Source organism: Pantherophis guttatus, chromosome 12 (genome assembly GCF_059756535.1).
Source record: "Pantherophis guttatus breed Tessera chromosome 12, ASM5975653v1, whole genome shotgun sequence".
In the NCBI taxonomy this organism is placed as follows: domain Eukaryota; kingdom Metazoa; phylum Chordata; class Lepidosauria; order Squamata; family Colubridae; genus Pantherophis; species Pantherophis guttatus.
Window position 1 is genome coordinate 10,091,332 of NC_142074.1, and position 26,840 is coordinate 10,118,171.

Consider the following 26,840-nt stretch of genomic DNA (forward strand, 5'->3'; position numbering starts at 1 on the left):
GAGGCGGTTGCAGCGGCTCCTCCCGCCCGGCCGGGGCTTCCATCCCGGAACGCGCCCGACGGAGCGCCCGGCGTCTCTCAACAGTCCTCGGCGGAGCCCTTTCCCCGGCCGCCCTTTGAAACCTCGCCCGGCGCGGGGGCGGAGAGCAGCGCCTTCCCAGCCGCGGAGCCCCGGCGGGAGGCGGGCGGCCAGGCAAGCGGGCGCTCCCGGGCGCGCCCAATCAGCGCCTCCCCTGCCCGCCGTGCGCTCCTTTGGCCCCGGCCGGCCTGGGAGCCTGGCACTCGTCCTGGGCGGCCCGGGAAGCCTCGGGCGGCGCCGCTCCTGCTGCTGCTGCTGCTGCTTTGGCCGCCCGCCCGCTCACCTGCCCGCTCACCTGGGCTGCTTCTCCGGCCGCGGCGGCTGAGACGGGACGCCCCGCATGGAGCCCGTCCGGCTCCCCGACGAAGCCGCCTTCCGCGCCTTCCAGGCGGAGTGCGAGACGGAGCTGGGCTGGCTCAGCCGCTACAACCGGGATGGCATCGCCGTCTGGGGGCAGCTGCCTCCCCAGGGGGACGTCGCCGTGCACCGCGTCAAGGTGAGCCGGCGAGGGAAGCCTCCGTGGGAATGGGCCGACACGTGTTAGCGGGCAAAGCCAGGCCACAGAGGCGCCGGCCGCGGGGAGGGAGAGCAACAAAACTTCCCCCCCCCTCAAAAAAAAGACACCCCTCCCCACTTCTCTGCCAGCAGCGAAGCCCCTTAGCCTTCTTCCAAGACTTGCGGGTGGGTGGCTTGCGTGTCAGCCCTCGCCTGTCCCGAAGGGCGCATTCTTCCCATGTTTTCCCGAGTTGCGGGTTAGTCAAGCGGGTGTCCATGCGTTCACACGTGCCTTGGGGCTGCGGAGTCCGCCATCCAGGAGGGGCTCGGACTTTGCCTGCGTGATGCTCTCTTGGCCCAAAACCTGGGTTAATCGAGGAAGCCATAGTTCAATGAACTATGAAGGGGAGAAAGTTGTAAACGCAGCCTTTCCCTTCCTGCACGTGTGAATCAAGGAAATTGGGGTTCCCCCTCCTGTCTCTCAGCTGCCACATCCCTTCCGGGAGTTGAGGTTAATAACAAGCCAGGTGTGGTAGGAATGTAACAGAAACCTGACATTAAAAGCCAAATTAGCTGTAGGAACAGAATTTTCCCTGCGTTTTGTTATTCTTTTCTTCTTCTACTTTTGATTCCTATTTATACTTCACTCCTGTTTATGCGAATTTTTCTCCCTTTAATTCTTTGTGTTTTGGGATAGCTCTGAACTAATGCAGCCCAGGTCCTGGTTGGGATGTCGGTGAGGTAGAAAAGATTGGGGGAGATTCATAGACATTTTTTTTTCAAATGTTTATTTCTTTTATTATATAAAATGCAAAGAAATAAACTAGGATATTAAGGGAAAGAAAAAGAGGGGGGGAAGGAGGTGTGAGATACAAGGGAGGAGAAAGGAGGGAAGGAGGAAAGAAGAAAGGAAGAGAGAAAGAAAGGAAAGGAAGGAAGGAAGGAAAAGAAAGAAAGAAAGAGAAAGAAAGAAAGAAAGAAAGAAAGAAAGAAAGAAAGAAAGAAAGAAAGAAAGAAAGAAAGGGCATTGACTTCCGATTCTTCTTAGCACAGTACAAGATAAAAACATTCCATCCTCAACTTTTTGCTTTTACACATTATATTAATGTGTAAAAAAAAATTAATATATAACTAGCCATTTCTATAATGACAAATCTTTCTGATCAACAAAACCAAAGTCAGTTTCATTTTTTTTTCATCACAAGCACAAAATCCAGAAGTGATATGCAAATGAGAATATAGTTTCCTCTTTGAATAAAATAATCGATTTAACCATTTCTGCTTTCTCTTCCTTGCTATGGAAATAGTATGTATTTCTATTTGCATCTTTGTGAACTGTCACCGTTTTTTATTAACAAGGTTCATTGTACTCTTTCAAATTCTTTGACCTTACTGAAAGAAAGGTTCATAGACATTTTAAAAGCTATAATTCTTATCAGTTACTGGATTGTGAATCTCAATCCAACAGGGCAAGCTGGGAGGTATCTTAGGTTTGTTGTTGGGGGGCTGTCCATCTCTAAGAATGCCCAGAGCCAAAGCCCCCATGGTCCACAGCCAGCTGAGTGACTGTGGATCACTTCAAATAAGGGGGAAAATGCTGCAGTAGTTAGGTTGTTGAACAATTAGCTAAGAAGTTCTGAATGCTGGAGGTTTTTAAGAGGAGATGATTATTATTATTATTATTATTATTATTATTATTATTATTATTATTATTATTATTATTTTATTGAATTTATATACCGCCCTTCTCCCCGAAGGGACTCAGGGCAGTGAACAGCCGAAAATTAAAATAACATACAATATAAAAGTTAAGATAACTAAAAATTAAATTAATTAAATTAATCGGCCTCCCAATTTAAAACCCCAAGCTATACAATTAAAAAACTAACCCATAAAACCTATTCAGGCCAGGCCGGCTTGTTGAAATAAAAACGTCTTCAGGGCCTTACGGAAAGTGCGGAGATCCGGGATCAGCCGTATTCCGGGAAGTAGCTCGTTCCACAGGGCGGGTGCCCCCACAGAGAAGGCCCTCCCCCTGGGGGCCACCAGCCGACATTGCTTGACCGACGGCACCCTGAGGAGGCCCTCTCTGTGAGAGCGTATTGGCCGGTGGGAGGTTATCGGTAGCAGAAGGCGGTCTCGTACATACCCTGGCCCTAAGCCATGGAGCGCTTTAAAGGTGAGAACCAACACCTTGAAGCGCACCTGGAAGACCACCAGGAGCCAGTGCAGATTGGACAATCGTCCATCTGAAATGGTATAGGTCTCCTGCTTGACTAGACGACCTTCAAACTCCCTTCCAACTCTTGTTATTCTGTTAAATTCAGTTCCTCAGTTTCACCATCAGGGATGTGACCTGGCCTGCAATAATTGTTCTCTGTCAAAGATACTCAACTAACTTCATGGAGTTGTGATCATCAAAAAGGAAGGAGAGCCCAGAATATAATCCTCTTGGCTTGAGCCCTGACTGGCAAAAATGTGACCGATAAAATATTTTCCTTTCTACTGATCATGGTCTTCAGTAATAGTTGCTCCTTTAATATCTGCTAGAAGCAGACACTTCTTGAGCAAGAAACTCAAAGTTATTCATGTTAATCTAATGGGAGCCTCTGATTGGAAGTACGCCTTAATTAGAAGTTGGGCAGTAATGATGCTGAAATTACTAGGTACCGAGACATACCAAAACCTAATTTAAATTTTACTTGGGCAGACAGTCTTATCTTGTAGACTTAACAACTGCCTACCTGGCCTGAGCCACCAAGAAACCAAGATGCTGGTTTTGATTAGACTTCAAAGAGCTCTATCATATTTAGGACAATTTTATCTAACAGCTGTTTAGCTGTTTGGGTGGGTTTTTTTTGGGGGGGGGGAATGAGTGTCTTCTGAAGGCCTAACCATTTTCACAAAGGATGCTTAAATAGACATTAATTAGTAGTCCCTTGATTTTTAGTTATTTCAATACTTGTGTTTCAAAAATAACTTGTAGCACTTTAAATGAGAAAAAATAGTTTCTTTAGGCATATAAGGCTGCCAAATTGGAAATTGTGGCTTATAATTAAAAAAAAATAAGAGCAGCAATCCAATACAGAATATAGACAAATCGTTTGGAAAAGTTCATAATATGATTTTTGAACCATCATTTATTGCTCAGCAAGATCTAAAGACATCTTGGTCTGTGACTGGTCAAAAGATGGTTTTTCTTGATGAAAAAAAAAATATCTGGAATGAAACATGGAAACTTCTCCAGTATGGGCTTGAAAGTGTTTGATATAGTTCTATATAAAAAAAATTAAAATAACCAGAAGCAATAATTCCAATATAAGAAACTGCAATAAAATAAATCAGGGCACGCTTCTTTTTCATTGTTATTCTGCCTGCTGAACTTCTGGCCAGTAATTGCATTTTTTTCCTCGACTTAAAATATCTTGGAACGGCAAAATTGATCTCAGTCTTCTTTTAACTTTCCAGCAACCCTTGAGGCAGTCTAGGCTGAAAGAATGGAAGGTTGTGGATTCTGCTGTTCATGGAGTGCTAATTTTCTTTGAGGTTTTGAAAGATTAGAAGGAACTGTAAAGTGTGGTTTACTGACTAAACGGTACATTCATGCACCTCCTCCCTTCCATAAATTTATGCCAGATTTCCCTGATTTTATAATCTCCAAATGTGTTTGGAGAATGGATTGCAACTCTGAAGGAGGCCCCCTCTCAGAGGCAGCAAACCAAATAGAATTAATTGTGCATCCTAGCTTCTAAATGGGTTACAGATAGTCCTCGAATTACAACAATTTGTTTGGTGACTGTTCAAAATTACGACGGCACTGGAAAAAGTGACTTGTGACCGTTTTTCACAGTTAACAATCTCTGTAGCATCTCCATGATCATGTGAATCAAAATTCAGATGCTTGGGAATTGGTTCATACTTACGACCTTTGCTGTGTCCCAAGGTCATGTCCCAAGGCCCTTTTGAGACCTCAGTGGGGAACCTGGATTCACTTAACAATCAGGTTGCTAAATTATCAATTAAATTATTATTATTATTATTATTATTATTATTATTATTATTATTATTATTATTAAATTATTCTACTTAACAGCTGCGGCCAAAAAAAAGGTCATAAAATGGAGCAAAACTCACTTAACAACAGAAATTTTGGGCTCAGTTGTGGTTGTAAGTCAAGAACTGCCTGTACTTGTTTTCTTGAAAACTCGTACAACTATAAGAAAGTACTGAATTTTCCCAAACTAAGATTGATTCCTTTCAAAGTTGTTACCAATCAAAGAGAAAATTCGTAGCTCAGGGTTGAAGTGAGAGATCCTTGGTGCTCTCTGAGCTTGGTTGCTTTCTTGAAGCACTGATGATATTACCTAGTTTGGGTAATGAAACGTTTGCAAGAAAACAAAAACCCCTCATGCACAAGCTGCACTGGCTCCCGGTGGTCTTCCGGGTGCGCTTCAAGGTTTTGGTTACCACCTTTAAAGCGCTCCATGGCTCAGGACCTGGGTACTTGCGGGACCGCCTACTACCACCAATAGCCTCCCACCGGTCGGTATGCTCTCATAGAGAGGGGCTCCTCCGGGTGCCGTCGGCCAAACAATGTCGACTGGTGGCCCCCAGGGGGAGAGCCTTCTCTGTGGGGGCACCTACTATCTGGAACGAGCTCCCCCCGGAGATACGGAGGATCCCGGACTTGCGCACCTTCCGCCACACTCTAAAAACCTTTTTATTTCACCAGGCCGGCCTGGCCTAACTTTCTCCCTCTTTTTAAACAATTTTAATATTTTAATATTTTTTAATATTTTTAATCCTCAAAGTTTAAATTTGTTTTAAATTGATTGGAGTTTTAATCTGTCTGGGCCAAACTATTTAATTCGATTTTATTTCTGCTTTTTAAATTTTGTACGTATGTATTTTATTGTTAGCTGTTCACCGCCCTGAGTCCTTCGGGAGTAGGGCTGTATACAAATCAAATAAAAGTAAAAAGTAAAAAAAGGGAAAAGCTCAGAGAGCACTAAGGACCCCTCAAAGTCATTGTTGGTTACAGGCAGCAGAGCTAAGCAGAGAGATCAATTCTGAAGTTAAAGCAGGATTTTGAGTAAGGATAGGTGTGCACTTTGTACCTGCTGGGAGGGATTTTCATGTTTGTTAAATAATTTTCATAGTGGAATGTAAACAATTGCAATAGAAAAAAAAAATCAGTAGCAATTATACATTGAGAAAAGAATCTGTACGTTGTGGGTATCCCAAGGGCCTTTTTCTTTTTGTCTTTTTTTCTAAAAATACTGTTATTGTACATTTTTCTTGCTTTTGCATTACGGTTTCAACTTTGCAACAGCAATATACTTTTTATTTTATTTTTTATTTTATTTATTAAATTTATATGCCGCCCCTCTCTGGAGACTCAGGGCGGCTCACAATACATTTTTAAAAAAAAACATTCTAAAAACATTTAAAAGATTAAAAAACATTAAAAACCAAATCAAACTAAATCAAACACAAGGGGGAATATATAATGTTTGCGTAATGCCGATACAGAATTCAATCCAATGTTTTCCACACCTTGTGAAAAACATATTGTTTCACCCTCTCTTCTATAGATCATATCTCAAATCCATTGCTTGATATTCAGGATAAAAGGCTTTCTGTTTATTACATAAATTATTTCTTTTCCAAAGATCTTCGTAGAAGGATGCAGTCCGTATTTTAGAAATAGAGTTTGACTTCGCATTTATATCTAGTCTATTTCTTTCCAAGATTGCATTAATACAGGTAGTCTTCAATGTATGGCCACAGTTGAGCCCAAAATTTATGCTGCTGAGAAGTTTGTTAAGTTTTAAGTGAGTTTTGCCCTATTTTATTACTTTTCTCACTATATTTGTTAAGCGAATCACTGCTGTTCTTAAATCACTTAACACGGTTGTTAAGTGAATCTGTTTTCCCCATTGACTTTACTTGTCAGAAGGTCGCAAAATCACAGGACCCCAGGCCACTGCAAACCGTCATAAATGTGACTCAGTTGAATCCAGCGCTGGCTGGAGGATTCTGGGAGTTGAAGTCCACCATCTTCAAGCTTCCAGGGTTGAGAAACACTGCCCTACACCATTTCTGACAGATGGCAGTCCAGTCTCTTCGTGAAAGCCTCCAGTGATGAAGCTCCCACAACTTCTGAAGGCAACTTCTGTTCCATTGGTTGATTGTTCTCACTGTCAGCAAATTTCTCCTTATTTCCAGGTTGAATCTCTCCTTGTTCACTTTCTATCCATTATTCCTTGTCTGGCTGCAGGTGCTTTGGAAAATAGGTTGTCCTCCTCCTCTCTGTGGCAGCCCCTCAAATATTGGAAGACTGCTATCATGTCTCCCCTGGTCCTTCTCTTCTCTTCATTAGACTAGCCATGCCCAGTTCCTGCAATCGTTCATCGTATGTTTTAGCCTCCAGTCCCCTAATCATCTTTGTTGCTCTTCTTTGCAAGCAAGTCAAGGACTTGTAAATCAAGGACTACGTGTATATGCTAGGATTGAAAGCAAGACAAGACTAAAACATGGATAAGAGCATCTTAAAGCAAATGTGTCTTTTTCTGGACTTGAAAATCTATCTTTCATAGTTGGGATGAGATGTGTTGAATTTGGGGGCTTCTATGCACCTGTTTTGAATCTCATTTTGCTCTTGGAATCCAGATTTCTGTACATTAGTAACAAGCAGAGCCTGTTAAGCCTCCAATTTCCTAATCTTCCCTTGTTCACTTACACTTGATTTACAGGAAAATCCAGTAAAAAAATCTCTTTGGAAGCAAGGATATGGTTCAGAAAGCAGAAAGTCGTAGATTACCCCTGCCATAAAAATTCTCCTTTTTGCTGGCTTCTAATTCTAATAATTCCACAAAAAAGGAAAGAAAGAGATATTCCGTCTTTTCAGTGTCACTCTTGAATTCTTTTTAGATTACAATTGGGTGAGCCTGATGAGAAATGTCCTTGATGGGACATCGCATCCCGGGTTGTTGAGTAATCCATGGGGAACCTAGGATTTGCTCCTTGCTCTGAAGCCAAACGAAGTCACTGTTTTACTAGTCAACCAGGAAGTTGGCCAACAGAGATCAATGATTTACAAAGGAGCAGTGGCGAAAGAGCTTCAGAGCTGCTATGGGAGTTTTTTCCTCAAAGTAGAAAAATAGTAAGATAAGCTGCTCCTTTTTCATTAGCAACAGGCCAGGTAAAAAGGGCAAAAATTAAGGGTGGGAATGGTGGCATCGTGGGTAGAAAGTTGGACTAACAATGAGAAAAGCTGAGTTCAAGTCTTCCTCTAGATAAGATAAATAAAAGAGCAAGGAATAGAAATGTGTCTGTGAGCAAAGAATTGCATTGATAACTATGCTTTTTCAAGAAGAAAATAAACACGAATGCATTTCAGATGTAGAAAATCACTCCTTTAAAGAAGAATAGAAGAATAGAATAGAATAGAATAGAATAGAATAGAATAGAATAGAATAATAGAATAGAATAGAATAGAATAGAATAGAATAGAATAGAATAGAATAGAATAGAATAGAATAGAATAGAATAGAATAGAATAGAATTCTTTATTGGCCAAGTGTTATTGGACACACAAGGAATTTGTCTTGATGCATATGCTCTCAGTGTACATAAGGAGAATAAAATACATTCATCAAGAATAAAAAGATACAACACTTAGTGATAGTCAAGATTACTAATAAGCTATCAAATCGTACTAGGAAACAAAAACAATATAATTGAAAGATACAAGCAACATGGTTATAGTCATAAATGGGAAGAGATAGATACTAATAAGGAAGAGAAAAATAATAGTAATACAGACTTAGTAAATTATTTGACAGTGTTGTGGGAATTGGTTGTTAAGCAGAGGGATGGCATTTGGGGAAAAAAAACTGTCCTTGTGTCTAGTTGTTCTGGTGTGCAGTGCCAGAAAATAACAATTTGCAATTAAAATGCAATCAAAAACCCCTTTGGGTTTCTGATTTTAGAGGTGTCCAAAGCAAGAGATGTAACTGTCATATTTACACATAAAATGAGGGAATATGTATGTCCCTATGGAGCGTTGCTTTCTTCAATCTGAAGCCCTCAAAATGTACAGGATTACAGTTAGTCCTTGACTTACAACCAGAGTTGAGCCCAAAATTTCTGTTCTTGAGCAAGACCGTTGCTAAGTGAGTTCTGTCCCGTTTCTTGCCAGAGTTGTTAACCGAATCATTGCAGTTGTTAAGTTAGTAGCACAGTTGTTAAGTAAATCTGGCTTCTATGTCTAAGATATAGTATGTTGTAATACTTAAAAGAGGATTGTTGTTGGCTTAAAGTAGGAGGTAGAAATTATCCAGAGCGTGCCAATTTGGAGAGAGCACAATGGGTGTCAAAACATTTGTTTGCTAAGGGACAGAAAGTATTTTCACAGCCCCATAATTTATTCAAGTGACTTACACTGGATTTCACTAGGTCAGGGGTCAGCAACCCACAGCTCTGGAGCCGCATGCGGCTCTTTCATCCCTCTGCTGCGGCTCCCTGTCGCCGGTCGGCTCCACAGTTGATAGGGCTTTTGGTTAGGACAGGTAGAGGAAAAAGGACATCGAGCTAGGAGGAGACTCTATGGTGGGGGAACCAGACTTCTGGTCGGCTCCAGAATTGAACAGGGGGATTCCGGTTAGGACCTTTTTGGCTCTTTGCTTATTTAAGGTTGCCTACCCCTGCTCTAGGTCATCTCATGCATCCAATCCAACCTGTTATTTTCCTAGATTGTGTGTGTGGGGAATCATTATGTTGGAATGTTTTCTACATTTGCTCCTGTAGCCGTCATTAACAATACTGGTCCCTTGACAGCCAAACTTTTATTACTTAATAAGTCTATTCTGAAAATCCACAACTTGGATCTTTTATTATTCTTTCTTCCAATTAACATCTCGTTTGGGTTTTTTTTTTTCTCTGTTAATGGAACACTCAAGGTAGCCACCGACATTAAAATGCACAAAAATGCAAGATAGCTTTTCAAATATTTAAACCAAGAAATATGCCCATAATCTTTTGATTCTGAGTGTGACCCAAAGCTCTCCAAACCAACTGAGGATAAAACTATTGGTTGCCACTGATCCATCGGTTTTTCTTTTTCAAAGAAAAAGAAGTTTTAGATGGATCACTTTTCATGAAAAATGAAATTCTGACTTTCTGGTCGGAATTTGCTGATGATAGATTTGTTGTTATGGCAACGGCTAGTATAGGGAGCTCAGCCAAATCTCATTGTACATATGCTGTGCACTGACAATAAAGAAATTGAATTGAATTGAATTATATATTATGGTAGAAAAGTAAACAGTTGAGGTTGTAATGTTATTGTCTACTACTGTGCTAAAAAGAGTTGGAGGTCAACGCCTTTTTTTTTTCTTTTTCCCCTTCTACCCTCACTTTCTCTTTTTCTCTTTTCCCCTCGGCCTAGCTTCTCATTATTTTCATTTTTCTTTGTATTTTATACTCTGATAAAGCTAATAAAACCTTTTGATACACAGATTGATCACTTTTGCCACATCTGAGAGCAGAGGGGGAGGGTAGCGATAGCACTTAGACTTATATACCGCTTCACAGTGCTTTATAAAAACACTCTTAAGCCAGGGATCTCCAATCTTGGCAACTTTAAGCCTGGCGGACTTCAACTCCCAGAATTCTCCAGCCAGCTTTGCTTTGCTTTGCTGGCTGGGGAATTCTGGGAGTTGAAGTCCGTCAGGCTTAAAGTTGCCAAGGTTGGAGACCCCTACTCTAAGCAGTTTAGAGAATCAGCACATTGCCCCCAATAAATCCTCATTTTACCGACCTTGGGAGGATGGAAGGCTGAGTCAACCTTGAGCCGGTCAGGACTGAACTGCTGACAGCTGGCAGAGTTTTCCTGCAATACTGCATTCTAACCACTGCGCCTGTATGGTTTATTTGTACAGGGTTTATATCCTTATCATGTCTGCGAGAGCCTCTGTGTAAGAAATTATAGAGAAATTATAGAGACAGAACTCAAGATTCAAGACCATGAACTCAACCTAGAACAGCTTGACCTCAGCAAGCTGTTTAACGTGTCCCTCTACTCAGCACCGTCACGCCAGTGACTCTTCTGACATTGCCTCTCCTTTGATCACAGGGCCGTGTAAACATGCCAGACGTATCAGCGGAGACCGTATTTGATGTCCTCCATGACACCGAATACCGGAAGAAGTGGGACTTGAATGTTATAGAAACCCATGAGATCGCCCGGCTCTCTGACAACGCTGATGTGGGATACTATTCTTGTGAGTAAGGACCTAGAGAAGATTTCGTGATATTAGGTGCATATCGTTCTTAACAAGCAAGACAGCAGGATTTGATTCGTAGTTTTTGGCATCCAGATTAAAAACAGTCTAGACCAGTGATGGCTAAACTTTTTGCCATCGAGTGCCAAAAGTGGGCGTTGCGCGGGGGGGGGGTCGCACACGTGTGTGCCCACACCCATAATTCTATGTGCCCTGCCCCCCGCACGCCCCCCTCCCCCTGCTTTTGGCACATGATGGCACAGTGGGACACCAGACTTCCGGTGGGACTCGAAATCGGGAAATGGGCCATTTCCAGGCTCTGGAGGGCCTCTGGAGGGGTGGGGTAGGCCGTTTTCACCCTCCCCCAGGCTCCTAGAAAGCCTCTGGAGCCTGGGGAAGGTGAAAAACAGGCCTTCCGGTCCAACCGGAAGTCAGGAAACGGGCTGTTTCTGGCCTCCAGAGGGTCTCCGTGGGAGTGGGGGAGGCCGTTTTCGCCCTCCCCAGGCTCCATAAAAGGCTCTGGAGCCTGGGGAGAATGAAAAACAAGCCTTCCTCATCCCCCCACTCCCTGGAGGCCATCAAGAAGCCGGAAACTGTGTTTCTTGACTTCTGGTGGGCCCAGAAAACCCGAAAATCAGCTGGCCGACACATGCATGAGCGCCAGAGCTCAGCTCCGCTTGCCACACGTGGCATGTGTGTCATAGGTTCGCCATCACGGGTCTAGACACGGGTCTAGACTTTTTCTTGGCAAGGTGTTTTGGAAGTGGTTTGTTTGCCATTGTCTGTTTCCTAGGGCTGGGAGAGAGTGACTGGCCCAAGATCCCCCTGCTGACTTTGGGCCCAAGGCAAGACTCCATAGAACTCACTGTCTCCAGGTTTCTAGCCTGATGCCCTAACCACTAACCCAAAGTGACCCTCTCTCTTTAGGCCTAGGGCCCCAAATTACATGGTTCCCTGAATGCTATAATTAAAGTGGAACCAGATTTAGCTAATTTAGGCTTTGGGGATGACGCAGACCAGACTGAGATGGCCTTAGTAGACGCTTCTGGAATTTCTTCTGGAATTAGAAGAAGATCTTGCGATACCAGAAGTTGGTGACCTTCATTCGGAAGCCTTGTTCAAGACGCTTTCAGAAATTTTCATCTCTGGACCGCAGCCTGCTTAGCCAGACCTCACGAGGTCCTAAAGTGGCCAATATCTGCTGATATCTCAGATCCTTGGTAGTTAGAGAAGAGCATCTGCCTCCATGGAGAAATGTAAAATTTGTTACTACCGGTTCTGTGGGCGTGGCTTGGTGGTGGTGGGGTAAAGTGACTGGGTGGGCGTGGCCAACTTTTTTGTTTGTTTGTTTGTTTTTACTCTTAAAAGCAGTTTTTCTACAACCTCTTCGGCCGAAAAGGTTGTAAAAAAAATGCTTTTAAAAGCCTCTGACGATCAGGCAACTCAGCTGGGATCATCAGAGGCTTTTTTTTTTAACTTTTAAAAGCATGTATAGAAAAAAATGCTTTTAAAAGTAAAAAAAAAAAAGCCTCTGATGATCGCGCGGCTCAGCTGGGCATGGGGGGGGGCAGGGATTTCTGCTACCGGTTCTCCGAACCATCCACCGCCATCGCTACCGGATCGGGCGATCCGGTCTGAACCGGGAGCATTTCACCCCTGATCTGCCTTCTGTGTAGCTTATGGTTGTCCCTCCAGAACTAGCAAACCGTGTGGTGCGCATTATGCACAAAATATGCCGTAAGGTGCTTAGGGGCATGGACTAGAACAGTGATGGCTAACCTTTTTTCCTTGGGTGCCAAAAACGTGCACGCACAATAGCGTGCATACGCATGCTGACTCCCATAATGCAATTCCCCCCATGCATGCCCTGCCCCCCTACGCATGCACATGAACCCCTCCCAACCTCTCCCTCACCCCCTCTCACGCATGCGCATGCAACCCGCCGTACCCTGTTTTGGGCCTGAAGCCTCCGGAGGCGTGTTTTCCGACTTCCATTTTTCACCCTTTACAGGCTCCGGATCCTCCAGGAGGGTATAAACGGCCTCCCCCAGCCCTCCGGAGGCCCGTTTTTCACCCTCCCATAGCCTCTGTGCAAGCCCTGTACTTACCTGGCATCCGAAACAGGCCACGTGGAGACTCCTGGGAGGGGCAGAGACCTGAAAATCAGCTGGCCGGCAGAGGCACGCGCATATGCGCGGTGGAGCTGATCTAGGGCGACGGCTCGTGTGCCTGCAGAAATGGCTCCGCGTGCCACAGGTTTGCCATCACAGGACTAGGATCAAAGCCAAAGTCTAGGCCGGGGGTACCCAACCTTGGCAAATTTAAGACCTGTGGACTTCAACTCACAGAATTCCCCAGCTAGTCATGCTTGAAGTTGAAGTCCACAAGTCTTAAAGTTGCCAACCTGTTCCAGACTTCCTTCAGCTATGGAAGCTCGCTGATTAACTATGAGCTTTGAGCTGAAGGAAAGACAAGTTATCAACCTAATAAATAAATACAATATTCATGACAACAAGTGCAAGGGTTGTTATCTTTTTTTAAAGCTTGGTGGCCTGATGTTCTACAGGTAGTCCTCGGCTTAGAATGATTCATTTAATTTAATTCATTCATTCATTTAATGTTTGAAGTTGCATTGGCATTTTAAAAAGTGGTTTACAATTGATCCTCATACTTATGACTCTCGCAGAACCCCCATGGGTATCTGATCAAAATTGGCAGCCAGCATCTATTTACAATGGGATCCTGTGATCATCGTTTGCAAACTTCTCTAAGCTAACGTAATTATTATGTATACCATTAATATTACTATCAGTATATTTGTTACTTCATTTTCTTTTCTTCTTCTGTAAAATGGAACAGCCAGACAACACACTGTATTCAAAATACGTATATATAAATTTAAAAAAACCTTGACTTTAAAAAAAAACAAAAGAACAACCTGCCAAATTGCTAGATCAGCTGGCATGCAAATTGGGCGTCCCTGACATAGTCATGCCAGCATGCCAAAGAGGCCTCCGGTTGGCAAGCCTCACCTGGGTGATAAAGAAAGATTAACGTTCGTGGAATTAGGGTTCTGAGCGCCACATACCCAGAGGGTTATTAACAGGTTAGAGAGGGTTTAGAGAAGGAAGGCATACAAAGACAATAACAAGGACTGGAGGAGCTGCTTGTGAAGGCAGGCTGAAGGCATTTGAGGAGTTCAACCTGAAGAAAACCAGACTTAAGGGAAGCGTGAGAATGGTGTGTTCAGATGCATAAAGAAAAAAAAAACTACTGAGTTTTCCAGAAGGTTAGATTGGATGGTCTTTGTACTTCCTTCCAGCTCTACATTTCTGTGATTTCAATCAGGGGTCTCCAACCTTGGAAACTTTAAGCCTGGCGGACTTCAACTCCCAGAATTCCCCAGCCAGCTGGCTGGGGAATTCTGGGAGTTGAAGTCCGCCAGGCTTAAAGTTACTAAGGTTGGAGACCAGGGGTGAAATGCTACCGGTTTGGACCGGTTTGGTCGAATCGGTAGCGATGGCGGCGGGTGATTTATTTATTTATTTATTTATTTATTTTATCAAATTTATATACCGCCCTACTCCTGGGGGACTCAGGGCGGTGAACAGCCAGGATAAAATACAGATAATACAAACATTAAAAGTCCATTAAAATTATTAAATATTTTGACCGAAAACAAATTTAAAACACCCAATTTATAAACAGATTAAACGATTTAAAAATTTAAAAGGGAGAGTTAGGCCAGGCCAGCCTGCTGAAATAAAAATGTCTCTGCCTACCAAATTGATGCACACCTTTTCTACCTTCTCGGCTAGGGAAGTGCCCCAAACCTTTAAAGAACCGAGATGTGGTCACCCTGAGGTCCTGGCGAGTCTTGGATAAGTCATATGTAATCCTCAATTTCTCTGTCAAGCACCAGGTAAGTGAGCCAAACGAACAGGTAAGAGGTCTTTTGTGGGTGGTTTATTTATTTATTTATTTATTTATTCAATTTATATACCGCCCTTCTCCTATTGGACTCAGGGCGATGCACAGCCAAGGATAAAAAACATACCAATACAAAATTTAAAATCAATTAAAAGAATTATACAGCAATTATATGCAATTAGTTTAGCAATACGGAGGGCTTAATCAGATACAGGCAGTCCTTGACTTACGACCACAATTGAGCCCAGAATTTTCTGCCGCTAAGTGAGACATAGGTTAAGTGAGTTTAGCCCAGTGGTGAAATTCAATTTTTTTTACTACCAGTTCTGTGGGCATGGCGTGGTGGGCGTGGTGTGGCTTGGTGGACATGGCAGAGGAAGGATACTGCAAAATCCCCATTTCTTCCCCACTCCTGGGAGAAGGATATTGCAAAATCTCCATTTCCACCACACTCTGGAACCAGCCAGAAGTGGTATTTGCCGGTTCTCTGAACCACTCAAAATTTCCGCTACCGGTTCTCCAGAACCTGTCAGAACCTGCTGAATTCCACCCCTGGTTTAGCCCCCATTTTACGACTTTCCTTGCCACCAGTTGTTAAGTGAATCCCTGCATGGTCATTAAGTAAATCTGGCTTCCCCACTGACTTTGTCAGAAAGTTGCAAAAGGGATTCCGTGACCCCAGCATACTGCAACCGACACAGTATGATTTGCACAGCATGGTACGCTAGACTAAAACGGGCCTAGTAATTCTGGTTTCACCATGTTGTGGGAACTAACCTAGGCTAAAAATCATCCTATTGTTTGGGCATTGCATGCTGCCGTGATACAGTTTCTTTTCTTAACCCGGATTTGGTGGGTTGTGAGAAACCAGCACAATGTTTAGTTTAGCACTGGAAGTATTTGGTAGAGCTGCCCTCTGGTGGTAGATGTGCTTTTCTTCCACAACAGAGTCCCTAGTGGTCAGTGTTGGCTTTGCAGGTCCACAGCTACAAAAATCAGTTCAATTAAGACTGTTTGGACCCAGCTGTTGTGTTGTCCAAACATAACAAACCTTCTGAAGTTAACTCAAAGATTCCTTTATTAGGAGTGCCAGCAGCCCCGGCAAAAAGTTTCTCTCTCAAGGCAGGCTAACAAGTCGGTCCATCTGGAAGATGAATAGTTGTGTGCCACATCTATTCATGTCCGCCCCTTGCCTTTTATCCCCAGAGCTAAGGTGGGGCTTCGCTAGCAGCGGTGGCTCTTCCTTCCCAAGGATCGGCCCATAGATTTCCACTGCTCTCCTCTCCTCTGCCTTCTGTGCATCAGGCACTGGACCCAGCTGTTCCTCCTCTCCCTCATCAGCCACCTCCAGACCTGGAGGCTGTTGACTCTCCATCTGAGAGCTGACGGCCGGCCCAGGCTCCGCCTCCATATCTGTCTCTGACAGTTCCATTCACTCTTTCCCCTCGGAGCTCTCAGGTTGCCTTGATGCTGATCCTGACTCCCATGCCTCCTCCTCCTCCTCCTCTGATTCGGCTGCTGGAGGGGATCGGCGGCCAACAGGCCACAACAAAGACTGGTCCAAAGTCTCAGACCTAAAACTCAACCCCAACCCATTATTTGGCTTTCCTTTGTATAGAAATACCCTCCCCGCAAGGACCTCGTCAGAGCTGTGTCACTCTTAGCTGGATACCTGGTGCAACCAACGGGCCCTAACAGCTGCTGCTTGACTTATTTGGCTCAGGTAGACCCAAAAGGTAAGGACCCATTTTACAGATAGATGTTGCCTTTATTTGGACACATGAAACATGTGAAAGGTGCTTTAGACCCAGTGCTGTACTCATCACAGCACAGATGAGCACTCCCACAACGGATTTTATTTAAAATAATCAGCTGCTGCCAGGAAGTAGCCTGGGATGAGAGCCACTTCAAACATGGGGGTCTTGCCAAGGTAAACTGAATTGTATGTGCAATATACCCCAACCTGCTTCAAGACCAGATCCTGAGCTGCTTATGTTGTCCTGAAAATTGCTTGGTCAGCCATTCCAAGTTCTGGAGCAGGACCCCTAGTGGCACTGTGGTTAAACTGCAGCATTAAACTCTGCCCACTGCCAACAGTTCGATCCTGACTGGTTGACTCAGCCTTCCATCCTTTCAAGGTTGATAAAACGAGGAGCCAGATTGTTGAGGGCAATGTGCAAATAATGCTCACATTGTAAACTGTCCAGAGATTGCTGTTAATCACTGTTGGGCTGCCTGTAAGATTAAACGCTATTGCTGTTATTACTGTCTGAGTCAGAGCCCCATCCATCCACACCCACCCACTCACTCCATCGTTCAGTGTGGGAAGCTCATCAATTAACCGCTACATCCACAACAGCTAAGAGTGGTTTTCATCCGTGTGGCGTAAGGTTTGCAGGAGGCATTGAACAAGTGTGGGAAGCATGTTAGATTTCAAGAAATCAGCACAAGGAACAGACCTGATTTAACCAAGGACACCTGGGTGTCATGCTAAGTCTGCGTATATTAGTTGAGGCCCTGATCCAAGTGCTTTTTAAGTCTTATAGTTTGGGGGGGGCACAATGTTTCTTGTTCTTATTATTTATTTACTTATTAAATGTATAGGCCATCCATTTTATCATCAAAGCCAAAGCTGTGGCTATTGTGGGATCTCAGTCACTGAAATAATTCTGGATTGTATTGAATGGGTTATTTTTCACCGCCCTGAATGTAAACAAAAGGATCCAATTCCAAATTGGGTAGGGGCCAGGACAATCCTCTCCTTCCCCCACCCCCCACCCCAGGCAAGGCCTGGTTCCAGGTTCTCCGCAAATGTGCTTCTTCCTCCTGACCATGTTCTATGTATGAGCCGCGGTGGCGCAGTGGTCAGAGTGCAGTACTGCAGGCTACTTCTGCTGACTGCCAGCTGACTGCAATTTGGCAGTTCGAATCTCATCAGGCTCAAGGATGATTCAGCCTTCCATCCTTCCGAGGTGGGTAAAATGAAGACCCAGATTGTTGGGGACAAATATGCTATCTTTGTAAACCACTTAGAGAGGGCTGTAAAAGCACTATGAAGCGGTATATAAGTCTAAGTTTTATGACTATTTTCCTTCCTCCCCTCCCTTCCCCATCCATCCATCCCAGCTCAGGGTTGACTCAGCCTTCCATCCTTCCATGGTGGGTAAAATGAGGACCCAGATTGTTGGGGGCCATGTGTTGACTCTGTAAACCGTTTAGAGAGGGCTGTCAAGCACTGTGAAGCAGTATATAAGTCTAAGTGCTATTGTTAAGGAGGACATTCTGCTTTTTTTCAAGTATTTCATTGTAGTTGTCCTCCAAGCCCTTTATGAATCCTCTTTTGGTGCAGGATTCTATAGCGGGATCCGCCAGCAAAGAGTTTTTGAGTGCTGGAGCAACCCCTCCACCCAAAACACTTTCTAGGTGTAGGGTTTGAAGTCTAGAAACAGTTCATATCTTACTTCGATTCCTCTCCTCGACAGCTTTTTCCTAGAAATGTGTGTTCTTTCATGCTTTCTTCTTTCCCCTTCCTTATCTGCTTCGGCTTCTGTTCGCTGCCCTTTCCCAATCCTCTCTAGTTCCTTTGTGATGCTTTTTCTTCCTGTCTGGCTTTTGTCCACAAATATGCTTCTTAGAGGAATTTAACTTGAGCCGAGAGCTGAGCGTTCATTGTCCCAAAGGGGTGGATGGACACTTTCCAGGTGGGAAAAGGAAAAGGGTGGGACGAGGATGTAATTAACCTTGACTGAAGCTGTGTATATTTTCCATCTCTTCTCCAATCCAGGATCCCTGCCTAAATGGGTTGTGAATAAAGCTTCTCAGTACCTGGCACCAAAGGTGAGTGAGGCTTCACTTGTTTGACTGAGCTGGTTCTCATCATGAGTCACGGTGGTTTTTCCCAGCACTTATATTGATTTAAATGAGACCAGGTAACGGAAAGCTACAGGTTGTGTTTATCTCCCTGGGGCAAAGTTAAGGTGGAGACATTGATGGGCAACTAGAGCAAAGGTAAGAAATGGAGGTAAAATTGTAAAGGATGCAGAGCAGAGCATAGTGCAGGGGAGTGCAGTGCAGGGGGGAGGAGGAGAGGAGGGGAGAGAAGAGAAGAGAAGAGGAAGGAAAGGGAGGAGAAGAGAAGAGAAGAGAAGAAAAGAACAGGGAAGGGAAGGGGGAGGAGAGGAGAGGAGAAGAAAGGAGCAGGAGAGGGGGAGGCGAGGGGAGGAGAGGAAACTGCCTTGAGTCCTACGGGAGAAAGGCGGTATAGAAATATAATAAATAAATAAATAATAGATAGATAGATAGATAGATAGATAGATAGATAGATAGATAGATAGATAGAGGAGGGGAGGGGAGGAGAGGAGAGGAGAAGAAGAGGAAGAGGAAGAAGAAGAAGAAGAAGAAGAAGAAGAAGAAGAAGAAGAAGAAGAAGAAGAAGAAGAAGAAGAAGAAGAAGAAGAAGAAGAAGAAGAAGAAGAAGAAGAAGAAGAAGAAGAAGAAGAAGAAGAGACAGAGTTGGAAGGGACCTTGGAGGTCTTCTAGTCCAACCCCCTGCTTAGGGAGGAAACCCTACACCACTTCAGACAAATGGTTGTCCAATATCTTTTTAAAGACCGCCAGTGATGGAGCATCCTTAACTTCTGGACAGAAGTTGTTCCACTGATTAATTGTTCTGTCAGGAAATTTCTTCTTCGTTCTAGGTTGCTTCTCTCCTTGGTTAGTTTGAAGTATAGGTAGTCCTCAATTTACGACCACAACTGAGCCCATACTTTATGTTGCTAAGTGAGAAAACCATTAAGCGAGTTTTGTCCCAATTTATAATTTGCCTGCCACATTTGTTAAATGAATCGCTCCAGTTGTTCAATTAGTAACACGGTTGTTAAGTGAATCTGGCTTCTCCCCATTGACTTTGCTCGTTCAGATTGTTGCAAAATGGGATCACATGATGCCTGGACACTGCAACCATCATAAATATGAACCAGTTGTCCAGCATCCAAGTGTAAGTCATGTGACCATGGGGATGCTGCAATGATCATAAATGTGAAAAATGGTCATAAGTCCCTTTCTTTCAGTGCCGTTGTGACTTCGGTCACTAAATGAGCTGTTGTAAGTCGACGGCTACCTGCCTCTCCAACTCACTATTCTTTTTATATGTAAATTTTATTAAAAAGAACATGAAAAATAAAAGACGGAAGGAAGGAGTTGCAATTCTTTTTTTCCTGGCTTATCCAAACTGCGTAAAGCTGTGGGGGTTGGAGACCAGAGGTGGGTTTCAGCAGGTTCTGACCAGTTCTGGAGAACCGGTAGCGGAAATTTTGAGTAGTTCGAAGAACCGGTAGTAAAAATTCTGACTGACCCCGCCCCCATCTATTCTCTGCCTCCCAAGTCCCAGCTGATCGGGAGGAAATGGGGATTTTGCAGTAACCTTCCCCTGGAGTGAGGAGGGAGTGGAGATTTTACCTGCCACACCCACCAAGCCACGCCCACCAACCCATGCCACACCCACCAAGCCACACCCACAGTAGTATAATTTCTTGAAACCCACCACTGTTGGAGACGTATCACTTAACTGGCATGTGAGCCTTTATATTGCCCAAATGGGTCCTGTTAGCATCTGGCAAAGGAATAACAGAGTTGGAAGGGACCTTGGAGGTCTTCTAGTCCAGCCCCCTGCTCAAGCAGGAGAAACTATTCCATTTCAGATAAGCGTCTGTCTAGACTCTTCTTAAAAACATCCAGTGATGGAGCGCCCACGATTTCTGGAGGCAAGCTGTTCCGCTGGTTAATTGTCCTCACTATTAGGAAGTTTCTCCTTGATTCCAGGTTGCTTCTCTCTTTGATTAGTTCTTGTCCTGCCCTCTTGTGCTTTGGAGAATAATTTGACCCCTCCTTCTTTGTGGCAGCCCCTCAAATATTGGAATACTGCTATCATGTTGCCCCTAATTCTTCTTTTCTTTAGACTAGCCAAACCCAAATCCTGCAGCCATTCTTCATATGTTTTAGTCTCCAGGCCTTTGATCATCTTAGTTGCTCTTCTCTGAATTTTTTCCAAAGTCTCAACATCTTTTTGTAGTATGGTGACCAAAATTGGTTGCAGTATTCCAGGTGTGGCCTTACTAGGGTTTTATAAAGCGGTGCTACTACTTCGTGTGATCTTGATTCTATGCCTCTGTTTATGCAACCAAGGGTTGTATTAGCTTTTTTGGCACACGGCTGTCTCCAGAGTTGGAAGGGATCTTGTCTCTTCTTAAAATCCTCCAGTGATGGACCACCCACATTGACATCTGGATTTTACCCAATGACATTTGAACATTTTGTTTTATCCAATCCAACATTTTCTACCAACTGAAATTCCAAAAGTTTCCAGATTGGATTTCATTTAAATTTATGGAGTTTGTAAATATGTTAGTATTTGGCGTAGTAGGGGGCACCTACTATCTGGAACGAGCTCCCCCTGGAGATACGGAGGATCCCAGATCTGCGTACCTTCCGTCGCGCGCTCAAGACTTTCTTATTTCATCAAGCTGGCCTGGCCTAACTTTCTCCCTTTTTTTAAACATTTTTAATATTTTTAAATATTTTTTAGTATTTTTAATATTCAAAGTTTAAATTTGTTTTAAATTGATGGGGTTTTAAATCTGTCTGGGCCAAACTATTTAATTTGATTTTATCTCTGCTTTTTAAATTTTGTATGTATGTATTTTATTGTTGGCTGTTCACCGCCCTGAGTCCTTCGGGAGTAGGGCGGTATATAAATCAAATAAAAGTAAAGTAAAAGTAAAGTATAAAATCCTCTCCGGTGGTGCCTTTAAGAATGCCTGTTTTGAGCTGCACTTTTTTGCTTATATCTCATTTTAACACATCACTGCACGTGGGCAGGCACATTTTGTCGTTTACATGTGGGATGAAGAATTCATTTAAATTTAGATTCGTATGAAAATGGAACAGCAGCAGCAAAAACAACGACAACAGAATTGAGAAAGATTAAAGTCATGTTTCCCTGTTCCCAGATTTTAAAAAAGCATGTTAAAAGGTGATGGGAAATCTGGGAGAAGAAAGAAAGAGGGTGGAAAGGGGTAACGAAATAACAGAATAACAGAGTTTGGAGGGACCTTGGAGGTCTTCTAGTCCAGTTTGAGCTTTTAAATAGCAGGTGGAGCTTAGTGAAATGGTGGTTTTGTCTACATTACCTGCAAAGAACATTATGAGAAAGAGAAATGGACTTACACATTTTGCTCGCGGTTTTTTTTTAATTTATTATCTTGACCAGGGGTGAAATGCTCCCGGTTCGGACCGGATCGCCCGATCTGGTAGTGATGGCGGCGGGTGGTTCGGAGAACCAGTAGCAAAAATCCCTGCCCCCACCCCTATGCCCAGCTGAGCCGCATGATCGAGGCTTCTTTTTTTATTTTATTTTTAAAAGCATTTTTTCTACAACCTCTTCGGTTGAAAAAATTCTTTTAAAAGTAAAAAAAAAGCCTCTGATGATCGCGCGGCTCAGGTGGGATTGTCAGAGGCTTTTCAAAGCATTTTTTTCTGCAACCTCTTGGCCGAAGAGGTGGTAAAAAAAATGCTTTGAAAAGTCTCTGACGATCCCAGTTGAGTTGCCAGATCGTCAGAGACGCTTTTCAAAGCATTAGAAAAAATGCTTTGAAAAGTAAAAAAAAAAAAAAAAAAAAGTTGGCCACGCCCACCCAGTCACATTACACCCCTCCCCCCCAAGAGTAACTAATTTTACATTTCACCCCTGATCTTGACCCCGGTTCTTTCCCCTTCTTCTCATCCCACGCTTCAGCTTATGAAGAAAATGTACAAAGCTTGTCTGAAGTATGCTTCCTGGAAGCAGCAACACAACGCAGGCAAAAAACCGTGGTTGCATCCGGAGCAGAGCCTTCTTCCCACGATGCCCCTGTCCGAACTGTCCCTCCAACATGCCTCCTCGCTGGAGAACATCGACGAGAGCAGTTTAATGGAAGCCAAGGAAGAGAAAGGAGACATCAGCGGTTCAGAGAATTGATGCCAATTTGACTTTTGCTCACTTTTGAGACTTAGCACTCGCCAGCCAGCTGGCTTACCCAGTTGGTTTTACAATAAAGGATAAAAAAAAAAAATTCAGATGCATTTTTTTTTTTAAATTTCACGGCCGTTGCATGGCACTTATCTTTCCCAGCTCATGCAGGCAGTGTGGCTTAGAGAAGCTGGTTAGGTGATGAATAAGATGAAGGTTAAAGGTTCCCCTCGCACATATGTGCTAGTCGTTCCCGACTCTAGGGGGCAGTGCTCATCTCCATTTCAAAGCCAAAGAGCCAGTGCTGTCCGAAGACGTCTCCATGGTCATGTGGCCGGCATGACTCAACGCCAAAGGCGCACGGAACGCCGTTCCCTTCCCACCAAAGGTGGTCTCTATTTTTCTACTGGCATTTTTTACGTGCTTTCAAACTGCTAGGTTGGCACAAGTAACGGGAGCTCACCCTGTTACGCGGCACTAGGGATTCGAACCACTGAACTGCCGACCTTTCAATCGACAAGCTCAGTGCCTTAGCCACTGAGCCACTGCGTCCCTTTTTAGGTAGTGAATAGTTGTTTCTATATATTCCAGGAGGAAACCATGTGATTTATTTTGAGGGAGCTAGAGATACGTTTAGCCTATCAAAGAGACGGAGTAGGAGTGATATGATATTCATCGGGGGTATTGAGGGGCTGTCACAGAGAAGAGGGGATTGACTTGTTTTCCCAAGCAACAGAGGGAAGAACAAGAAGCAATGGGGAGAAGCTGGTCAAAGAGAGACAAAACATTAAAGAAACGTTTGGATTAATCAATGAAATAGCTTGCCTCTCGGAGTGGTGTGGCCTCCATCACTTGAGGTTTTCAAAAAATAGACTGGACAACCATTTGACTGGGATGGTATAAGATCTCCTGCCTTGAGCAGAGGTTGGACTAGAAGACCTCCAAGGTCCCTTCGAACCCCATGATTCTATGTTCTGTGGTAAACTAAAAATGTACAAATATACTTTGCAATGGAATCAAAGCGTGCATTAGCAAATGCTATTTTTCTGATCAACTACTGGCTTGATTTCTTACTGGCTTGCTCCTCAAAGTAGCTTAGCTAAAACAAAGGCGGTGGGGAGCTTGAATTCCAAACTAAATTTGACTGAACTGTCAAATCAAATGGATCAAATATGTTTAATGAGCCATTTATTTCTCCTTCCTGTTGTGTTGATAGTGATAACCCTGTAGTAACATTTAGAGGATCTACAGCTATGCTGGCTGGAGAATTTTGGGAGTTGATGTCCACCAGTCTTAAAGCTGCCAAGTTTGAAGACCTCTGATCTACAGCAAGGGTCTCCAAATTTGGCAACCTTAAGTCTTTAAGACTCGTGGGCTTCAATTCCCAGAATTCCTCTGGCTGGGGAATTCTGGGAGTTGAAGTCCACAAGTCTTAAAGTTGCCAAATTTGGAGACCCCCCCCTCCCCCTGATCTACAGGGAGCCCTTAAACCCCAGGTAGTATGACGCTGAAGTTCAGAATTTGGTTCTTCAGCCTCAACAAGGATGATCAGGATGAGAGGCTACTTGGCTTGGTGCCGTTGATTGAGACAAGCTTGGAAAATTGGATCAGATGAGTGGAAAATGGTCCTATAACTACCCAAAGCGATTGCGCTGCCTTTTGACTAAAATTTTTAAATTTGTGCCACATCGTTGATGTCTTGGAAGGGACAATCTCCAGCGAAATGCTCTTGCTTGTCTAGTTTTAATGGGGGAAGATTTTGAACCAGATTTGCGGAATCTCCCATCCTCCTCTTAGGTAACGTTGGATGCTCTTTGCTCTCATGGATGAGTCAACTATCAGAAGAGGCAGGCCCCTTGGCTTAAATGGCAGGATGGATGGATGGAGGAAAATGAAAGGCAGGAGGATGTGATATTTTCCGGAGAGGGAGAGGGCTGTTTCGCCAACTGAGGTGACACTTAAAAACCACGTTTCTCTGCTTGGCTTTCAACTTCTCACCCAGCAAAGCGATGTGGTTCTTATTTCTGTTCTAACGGCTTTTCTTCCTTTAAAGAGCCCCGCTGCCAGATCTACTGGGGACCAGGTTTTACAACTTCTGATACAAAACCCACCTTTCTTTTTGAAGATCTGCAAATTGGCCACTTTTGCAAGTTGGAGGTAAGAAAGCGGTCTGGAATGGATGGGCTTCCTTAGCACTCTTTTTTTTATATATAATTTTTATTAATATATTCTATACACCAATACACCAATAAAATATACAATCCTGCCACCATGGTATAATGTGATTACATTGTCCATAAATATAAAGTCATTCCTTTATACATACATATTTGCCATCATATATATACATCTTATATCTATTCTATCCCACCTTTTCTGGACCCAATCGTACCATAATTTCCAACTGTTATAAAATTGAATCTTTTTTACCATTGATCAATCTAGTTAATCTATCTGATTCCGCACACTCATTAATTTTATATATTATTTTCAAATCCATCGGTAAGTATTGATTTTTCCACTCCTGTGCATACGCTAATCTTGCTGCCTTAACACTCTTGATTGGGTGTGAGACGTGAAAACTGCAAAGGTTGTTGCTAAGCGGCTCCTCTTCCTGTTTCTTCTCCATTTAGGTTCTCTGTGTGAAAGACATTACCTAAAATGTGAAACTCCGTAAACCATTTTTTTTTTTAAAAAAAGGGTAACAATAAATCAGTGACACCCAGGATATTCAATCCGCTATTCTAGCGTAGAGCAGTGACTTCGGATCAAACTGGTGTCCGAGCTAAAGGAAGCTACTCGAAACCACAACTTCAATCAATCAGAATAGAGCTGGAAGGGACATTTGAGGTCTTCTAGTCCAGCCTAGGAGACCTTATACCATTTCAGACCAGTGACTGTCCAATCTCTTTTTAAAAACCTCCAGTGGTGAAGCACCCACAACTTCTGAAGGTGAGCTGTTCCACTGGTTAATTGTCCTCACTGTTAGGAAGTTTCTCCTTAATTCCAGGTTGCTTCTCTCCTTGATTAGTTTCCATCCATTATTTCTTGTCCTGCCCTCAGGTGCTTTGGAAAATAAGTTGACCCCTTCCTCTTTGTGACAATCCCTTAAATACTGGCATACTGCTATCAGGTCCCCCAAGTCCTTCTTTTCTGTAGACTTCAGCTTGTCTGCTTCCAGACGATCTTTGTAAGTGGCGTCTCCTCCCATCCTCACCCCCAAATCTCAATGAAGATTGCTTCTTTTGTAAAACATGGAAATTAGCTCTTTTTATCCTTCAAGAAAAGAAAAATACATTTGATTCTCTTCTCCATCCTTGCCCATCCTTCCATCTTAAAATATCAGTCGTATTTTTTCCCCCAGCTCTCTAGATAATTATTTATGAGTCTTTGTTTCTAATTAAGTAAATTAATCAGTTTAAGATTGTTATTTAATCAGCTTGACAGTGATATTCAGTCACATTTGTTTGTTTCAAATGCCGTTTTTCCTCTTCAGCTCAATTTGTAGAGTGTTGTGTATCACAATTCTTTGGACGAGCAAACTGCCCATAGAAGCATCATCGACATATAACTTTATCCCTTTCATTTGCCAATTTGGTTGCTTAAATTTTACTCTCACAACCCCTAATGCAGGGATCCTCAAACTTGGCAGCTTTAAGACTTGTGGACTTCAACTCCCAGAATTCTCCAGCCAGCCAGTTTTTATTTGCTCCTAGTTTAATGCTTCCTGTTTTAAATGTAGTAAGGAATATATTTTAAACCAAACAGAAAGTGAATGAATTTTCTTCCCCGTGTTTTAGGCTAGGTCTTTGGCTTTTCAAAAAATGCAGGTTCTTCTGGGAATAATAAACTGCGACAGTGGATTCATGTGATTGTCTGAATTAATTTACCCACATCTGACGCAGACGCGTTTCAAAGGACATCAGCATCATGTTATATCCAGACTGGTTGATGCTACCTGGAGAGAAGTGTTCTGGGAGGTTAAAGGTCATCAAGTCCAGATACCGTATTTTTCAGACTATAAGACACACTTATAAGTGTGTCTT

At 43.4% G+C, this 26,840-nt stretch overlaps 1 protein-coding gene across 2 annotated transcripts; it reads left to right on the top strand.

The window, feature by feature from the left end:
• On the top strand, positions 1 to 24,970 carry LOC117675938 (START domain-containing protein 10-like). 2 transcript variants are annotated; one of them, XM_034435004.3, is made up of 6 exons: positions 1 to 574; positions 10,712 to 10,859; positions 14,678 to 14,781; positions 16,408 to 16,525; positions 18,574 to 18,626; positions 22,582 to 22,893. In XM_034435004.3, exons 1-6 carry the CDS (start codon positions 419 to 421, stop codon positions 22,801 to 22,803), a joined length of 801 nt encoding a protein of 266 aa, XP_034290895.1. In that variant the 5' UTR covers positions 1 to 418; the 3' UTR covers positions 22,804 to 22,893. The 2 variants fall into 2 exon arrangements, with proteins under 2 accessions (XP_034290895.1, XP_034290896.2); XM_034435005.3 differs by lacking the exon at positions 22,582 to 22,893 and adding an exon at positions 24,848 to 24,970 and having other exon boundaries at positions 33 to 574.
• Positions 24,971 to 26,840: the final 1,870 nt, after the last annotated feature.

Bases quoted from the DNA above. Each gene is read 5' to 3' on its own strand.
- LOC117675938 (XM_034435004.3), top strand. From the start codon at position 419: ATGGAGCCCGTCCGGCTCCCCGACGAAGCCGCCTTCCGCGCCTTCCAG. The intron at 10,860-14,677 runs GTGAGTAAGGAC...CTTCTCGGCTAG, and splicing joins TGATGTGGGATACTATTCTT to GGAAGTGCCCCAAACCTTTA. The intron at 18,627-22,581 runs GTGAGTGAGGCT...CCCACGCTTCAG, and splicing joins CTCAGTACCTGGCACCAAAG to CTTATGAAGAAAATGTACAA.